Source organism: Cololabis saira, chromosome 18 (genome assembly GCF_033807715.1).
Source record: "Cololabis saira isolate AMF1-May2022 chromosome 18, fColSai1.1, whole genome shotgun sequence".
Taxonomy (NCBI): Eukaryota; Metazoa; Chordata; class Actinopteri; order Beloniformes; family Belonidae; genus Cololabis; species Cololabis saira.
The window spans coordinates 29,351,600-29,359,126 of NC_084604.1; the positions used below are offsets into that span (position 1 = coordinate 29,351,600).

Consider the following 7,527-nt stretch of genomic DNA (forward strand, 5'->3'; position numbering starts at 1 on the left):
TACTGCACGAGGCACGACCAACGATTGGGTCGAAATCCGGCCCGATCCAAAAAGTAGTCGCACGACTGGAAAAACGCCTCAAAACGAGCCGATAATCGCACTGTGTATGCCCGGCTTTAATGACAGTTGGTGGTTAAACAGAGGTATAGTGAGAACCGTGTTAAAAGTATATTTACATTCAACAGGATGGATAACAGTTTAATTCCACTGTATCTTCAGGGCTTCATTAAAGCAGATCTTGGTTTAATGAGTTTACAACCTCTTTGGCCTCCCTCGAGGAGAGGGACAAGGACCAGAAAAACTCTTGTTTGCGTGACAGAAAGTTCCGAGAGCTGCTAAAGGGCTCCGAGAGGACTTTTCACTTTCCTTCATTTGTTTCGCGACAATGATGTTCTGTTGTTTGGTTTACAGTGTTTACTGATGAAGATTAATGAACGTGGCAGCAACTCAGCAAAGACAAAACAAACAACAAAAGAACAGAGGAATATTATCTGATAGAGTGTGGGTTTGAAAGGCAAAGAGTAAGAAAAGGACTACAAACAAGTGCACGTCTTACTTTCTCCCGAGGATTTATTTGTGGCTGCAGGAGACCCCATCATCCTCTCTGGCTGCCTCACTTCTGCTACCCAATGCAAAGTCTCTGTTTTTCTTTATTGTGGATAATGAAGTCCTCTCTGCTCTGAGATAAAACAACCCTTTTGGCCCAGTAGTCTTTTGTGGTATAGAAGTTTACCTCGGGGATCGTTTGCTCAGCCTTGGTAATGTAATGATAACGTGGTTATTGTAGAGTGTGTCTCAGCTCCTTCCAGGAGTGTGTGTGTGTGTGTGTGTGTGTGTGTGTCTGACGGAGCAGAGCATATGGCTGAGTGATTTTTCTATTACTCTCCCTCTGAATGGTTTAGTAATGCCTGTCCATCTTACAGCTCGCCTGCCAGCTTAAATGTATTTCTACATGAATTATTGACTTTCTCTGCCCATCTCATGGCTTCTTCTCCCTCCGTCTCCCTGTCATTCTCGCCATCATCACATCTGCCATTTTGTCTGCAGCACATTCAGTGGGATGAAGGGCTTTTGGGTTATTAAGTAGATTCTGTTTCTCATCACTGCAGGACGGTGATTAAAATCAGTATTCATAGAAGAGCTGTGAAGCAACTGTTTGCGCCGTCTGTCATTATCGCCGACGCCACATATTTGCTGTTGTTGTGACAAGCGGGCTTTTGTCACTGAATTCAGCCTCTGATGAATGACTTTGTAATTTATTATTATCCTCAAATTAATAGTTATTATTCTCTGCTTTCACTTAAAATGTATTGGAAAAGGATTGAAAGCAGCTGTTGCATGCAAGAAAACTCAAGTTGTAGACTGTCTGTCTGGGGTGAATGTAATCCTTTCCCCTGGCAGACTCTGTTCTGTCTTTCAGAGGTGATCTCAGAGGGAAGCAGGTATTTACCTGATGGACCAAATCCCCCCAGAAATGCTTGGCTATGTTAACATTTCATATGCTCTTATACATGTAGCCTCTCAGTCATCTTTGTGTCCTATGTTGTTTTCCTGGTCAGCATCTGAGATGTTTTGGTTCACGTTAGGGCTGGGCGATATATCGAGATTTTAATATATATCGATATATTTTCAAACGCGATATGGTACGAGACAATATCGTTTTTATCGATTTTTTTTTTTTGATTTTTTTTTTTTATGATTTTGATTTAGCTTATTTTGTGACAAATTGACTTGAATGTTTTATTTGAGATTTGCACAAATGTTTTGTTATTTGCACAACTGTCAACCTCATTGGAAAAGTCGGCCTGTTACTGTCTACATTGTATTAATTGCACAGTGTATTTTAATTTAATTGTTATGCAGGAAAGGGATATTTGTTTTATTTTATTCAAGAAGCATTTTTATTCTATATATGCAGGCAGTTTATTTTTATTTCATTTCTTTTATACATTTTGATATTGTGTAGACCTCTGTTAATAAAGGTACCTGTGTGACATTTGGCACGAGGCTTTGTATTAAAGCTGAAAAAAATGAAGCTAACAGAGATGCTATGCTATAATACTTTGGGGGAAACCCCAATTATGGCATAGAAAAAATATCGATATATATCGAGTATCGCCATTCAGCTAGAAAATATTGAGATATGACTTTTGGTCCATATCGCCCAGCCCTAGTTCACGTCAATCATGGCTTGAAAGGCTGTAAAACCACTGGTGAGGAGAGTCGAGGCTGGATTTTGGATAGATGAAACGTATTAAATGTGTAACCATTAATTGCTTCTTTTATCCTCTCTCTTAAATCCTCCATCTTCTCAGTCCAGCCTTTGTACATTACTGTGCTCAGTAAACTGTCCCTTACCCTTAAGATGAAGGTAGACTGCTGAGTTTCCTTTGTTGACTGGTTAATTTGGCTCATCCAGGGGTCATAATGATTCAGCAATAATCATTAAATGTGATTTTCAATGAGCTCCAACTTGGCATCTTTATGACAGAAACGACTCTTAGGGAGTTGTCGAGTGCAGCTCCTTTAATGTTGCACAGACCTGGGTACTCAACAGTTATTACTCGCTCTGCATCCTGGGAAGGTTCATTTAGCAGTTGCCAACATTCTTTTTCTCTTCGATATAAAGAATTATTCAGGTTCCTGTGGAATTGACTTTGATTCCCAACCAACTCAGCAGGACTTGCCTGTCGATGACATTGGTTGCAAGCAGTCAGTGAAACTACACAAGACATCGGCAGAGCGACAACCAGGTTGTTGTCAACGAAAACGCATCCAAGATGGGTTGTAGTGAAAGACCGTTATTGGTCTTGCAATCAAAAGTTGTTGTTTTAAAAAGTGGACCTGGGAACTTCCTGTATGACTCATTGCATAAAGCCCGCCCTGTTGCGATTGGTTCACTACATTTTGTACCGTGATGGAGGTACCATATCCGTTTCATGAGGGAATTGTTGCGAAGGGGATAACTGCTCAGGCTGGTCCTCTATCCATCGTTTCCCATAGGGCTGGGCGATATGGACCAAAAGTCATATCTTGATATTTTCTAGCTAAATGGCGATACTCGATATACATCGATATTTTTTCTGTGCCATAATTGGGGTTTCCCCCAAAGCATTATAGCATAGCATCTCTGTTAGCTTCATTTTTTTCTGAGGCAAACCCTTAAAAAAACGTTCAGTTTTAATACAAAGCCTCGTGCCAAATGTCACACAGGTACCTTTATTAACAGAGGTGTGCACAATATCAAAATGTATGAAACAAATGAAATAAAAATAAACTGCCTGCATATATAGAATAAAAATGCTTCTTGAATAAAATAAAACAAATATCCCTTTCCTGCATAACAATTAAATTAAAATACACTGTGCAATTAATACAATGTAGACAGTAACAGGCAGACTTTTCCACTGAGGTTGACAGTTGTGCAAATAACCAAACATTTTTTGCAAATCTCAAATAAAACATGCAAGTCAATTCGTCACAAAATAAACTATATCAAAATCATAAAAAAAAAAATTAAAAAAAAAAAAAAAAATTAAATCGATATAAACGATATTGTCTCGTACCATATCGCGTTTGAAAATATATCGATATATATTAAAATCTCGATATATATCGCCCAGGCCTAGTTTCCCACCAAGGATACCTCCCTGGCCCTTGTTAGTCTTGATTTTTGTACCAGTTTATGATAGTTTACAGCTACTATTTAGAATGAATTGCATATAAAAATATACATGCACTCATAATGATTACATATTACAATAATGTTTCAATGCATTTGAGACCCCATACTATAAGGTGTAACTATTGTACCTCTTCTTATCCCAGGTGGGCGTCGCCGGTCTGAGCCAGACGAGGCGGAGCTGCTGCGAGTGAGCAAGCGATTGGTGGACGACGCCGTCAATCGCGCCCTGCAACAGTTCAAACAGGAAACACTTCAAAATGGGGGTGGCCCCAATACGGCTACATGGCAGGGCGCCGGAAACGCAGAGGAAACCTCTACGAAGACGGATACTACAGCTAACTCCTCCACAGACAACAGGAAGTGACCTCATCTGACAGAGGCACGCATGTACTGAGAAAAACCAGCAGCCCATCAAGGAAACCATCAAGAGCAGGCCTGGCTAACCAGGAGAGACGTCAGGGGGACCCGGGCCCGGAGCCTGAACCAGCTAGCCAGTCCTGCTGGCCACCCTCCCTCCTGAGCTCCACTAATGGATATCGTAGCTTCAGATCACTGCTCGGAGACCGTCCCACACCAGCTAGCTCAGCCTGTCAACTCGCCGGCTCTACGGTCAGATATCGTCCTTCACTCCTGCGGGAGTCGTCCCAGAAAACGCGTGAAGCACTCCCGTAAGGACACACGTGCTCGTCTAGGCTTCACTGTGACCTGCCACTCAGAAACTGCCCTTTTAGAATGACACGTTTATATTTTGTAGAAGAGATGGGTTTACTGTCGTCAACACTTAAAAAAGGACTCCTTAATGTCCTAATGACTAATTTCAGGTGAAGAAAACATGAAATCCTTATTTGAACTTTGTTTTTTTTTCCGTCTCCCATCGTTTATCTTTATGGCTGAAGAGGATCAAATAACCAGAGCTGGTGTGTCTGATCGTGACTGGCTGGATTCCTCAAACGTCACCGTTAACATGTTTCAGTATGTCAGACTTTGGCGCGCGTCAGCTTTTGTCTAAGTGGTTGTTTGTGGCTTTCGACTTTGGAAGAAGGATTTTTCTTTTCCTTTTCTTCCCCTCGGGTTGAGCTTCAAGCATTAAAAATAACCGCGCCGCGTCAACCAAGCGTGTTCTGCCGTGGCGGCACCGAGACAATCATCGAGTTTAGATCAGTTCACATGTGAAACACAAAACTGGCACCTTGCCGTTGACCCAAACTGGATCCACTAACGCTCGTACAGACTCCTACGTCGGTCTGGCGTCCCTAACGATTGTTCTCTACTAACAACACTAACTTCACCCGACTGCCAGGTGGATCGCAGGCCGTCGGTTGAGGATGATGGGAAATAACGCAGTAAAACAGTACACTATTGAGTTGCCAAGAACACATCTGACCTTCATCAACACCAAAAACTCATGAACAACTGCATGTTCCAAAGGTTAATTTCATCACTCACCTTCCTGTCTGAATGTTGTTTTTTGTTCCTCAAAGGGTATACCATCATTGGGTCAGACAGTTTTATTTGTTTGAATAACAAACTATAGATGTTGAATTCTTCAAATCACCATGGACTCTGATGGGTGTCAGAGGTTCAGTGATTTTTTTAGTTTGTTTTTGTTTTATTTAGTTTCTAGCGCTGATCGTGTTCTGTAGTGCTGCACGATCAGTCAAAGCCGAGCGTTGATCCAGCCGGACTAGGAGGTGCATTCAGACAATCAGACCCTCCTGCTCTTCACTTCACTGTCCTCCCCCACTTCTTCTTTTTTTCTTTATTAATCCCCCACTTAAGCTTAACAAGTCCATCCATGCCATTCAGAAACAGCTTTGCATCAACTAAAATGAAAGGAGATTGAAATTATGCAATCTGTGAAGATAAGGTCTTCATCTGATGGCAAGATTACAATAAATATTATTTTATTCTTTTTAACTATTTATTTGACTTGATTCTTTTCCCTGTTTAAGAAAAAAAAAAGATTTTATCTTAAATGTTTGACTTTTGAAATGAAGGTAAAAGCAGTCGGCATGTATTTTTGACAACCTACAAAAGCACAAAATTTTTGATTAGTTTTTAATCTTTGTTTCAGATGTAATAAAGCAGGTAAACACGCTGTCCAATCAGCTCACCTCTTTACGAAGCGGCCTTCAGTCACTGAAACAAATTCACTTGATTCTCTTGTTTTCTCAGATGTTCTTACGCACATTGGTGATCTTTTTTTCTTTTTTCTTTTCCAGCCAATGTGGGGAAATAAAAATCACTTTGCTGGAAGATTTTCCAAAGTCTCCGAAATGGCTGAAGAGTTGCATTCTTGAATAAAATGTTAAGATATAATAATATATGTCCACCATAAAGCAGAATTAGTGCTATCAGCGAGATGCGGTTGCAGACCTGTGATTTACTGCCACCCAACCCTTTGTGGAAAAATGCAACCCCCATCCCCATAAAATCCACCAAAAGACCGTCACTGTGGGATAACTGGAAAACGTCAAAAACAAAGGAGGATTCTGTCTTAAGGTGGACTTTTTAGTTTGATCTTTTACTGTCACCAGATCCTTAATCTCCTTAAAAAATCCCCTTTAATACTCAAATTGTCTTTTGGAATTGTGTGGTTAGTCTGGTCATCTGGTTTCTGAAAGCCGGTGAGTGTGTGTGTGTGTTTGTGTGTGTGTGTGTGAGTGTGTTCACGCAGTGTGGCGGGATGTTTGATCGCTGGTTCCCTTGAGAAACTCGTCTGTATCAATCATCCGGTGGCAGCATGTGAGAATGACGGTACAAATTAACCTTGTCTGTTTGTCTTTCCACGTGTTCACGTGTATGTCGGGCAGTGTGGGCGTGTCTTTGGTCTGTGTGCTGTATATCTTGGTCTGACATGTTTGAACAATAAAACAGGATATGAGATTCAAAACCAACATCCCTCGTTCGGTCTCCTGATGTCAGTCCGGGGGAACACGAAGCCCCGCAGATGTTACGGTCTCAGTGTTTGTGTGCTGGGTTCCTACTTAATGTTTGCACTGGAAAAATCGCTTCGACACTAGAACACACTGTGACAAATGTCCTTATGTTGCACGGTGTCCAAGTACTCACAAACTGCACTATCAGAGGGAATAAATACACCGTGTTTTATTGGTGAAAAATTTCATTTTTTAGCTTTTTCAGAAATGCTCCTCATCCTGCTGCAAACAAATGGCCCATGTTTTATTTTGAAGTTGAAATGTTCCTAATTTTAAACCAGCGTTTACACTCGAATACACCCACACAAGTGTGAGCTGTGTTGCCTGACGTGGGCTTCCACTGAAACACTGGGAGAGCAGAAATAGCCACAAAATGTTGACATGAAAAAGCCCATTTTGTGTTGGATCCAGTTATAAATGCTTAAACACTAAATGTTGTCATCATTTACCTCAGGGCTAAAGAGGAGTTGGTCTTTATCCTAAATGTCTCTTTCTACAATTCTGATCTCTACTCATATTGATCAGGCACCACAATAAACTCAAAAGCTCTTCAGACTCGATGGTGCAGCCTGAATCTGTTATGTTCTGTGTGCTGCAGTGAGCATCTGTTTGGTCTCCCCCTTCCCTCTGCTTCCTGCAAAACTCTATCTTTTAGCTTTATAAACCAATCAAACACCTTATTACCAGTCACATATTCCACAGAAGCAGCGATAATTCAATTCAATTTTATTTATACAGCGTCTATTACAACAGAAATTGTCTCTAGGTGCTTTCCAGAGACCCAGAACATAAACCCCCGTGCAATTATTATATAAACAACATCAACACTGGCAGGTAAAAACTCCCCTAGTGGGAGAAAAACTTTAAGCCACAGTTAGAGGATGTTTCTTTTCTAAATGAATT

General features: G+C 40.9%; 1 protein-coding gene across 4 annotated transcripts in view; it reads left to right on the plus strand.

Annotated features, from left to right (window-relative positions):
• LOC133418571 (A-kinase anchor protein 7-like) overlaps nt 1-6,582 on the plus strand; it is a 56,665-nt gene extending 50,083 nt beyond the window's left edge. For 2 of the 4 annotated variants that reach the window (XM_061707330.1, XM_061707331.1), the window contains one exon: nt 3,829-6,582. In XM_061707330.1, the coding sequence (XP_061563314.1) occupies nt 3,829-4,049 (221 nt within the window). In that variant the 3' untranslated portion in view covers nt 4,050-6,582. The remainder of the gene's footprint in view (nt 1-3,828) is intronic. The other 2 variants (XM_061707332.1, XM_061707333.1) reach the window with 1 other exon arrangement.
• The last annotated feature ends 945 nt before the right edge of the window (nt 6,583-7,527 follow it).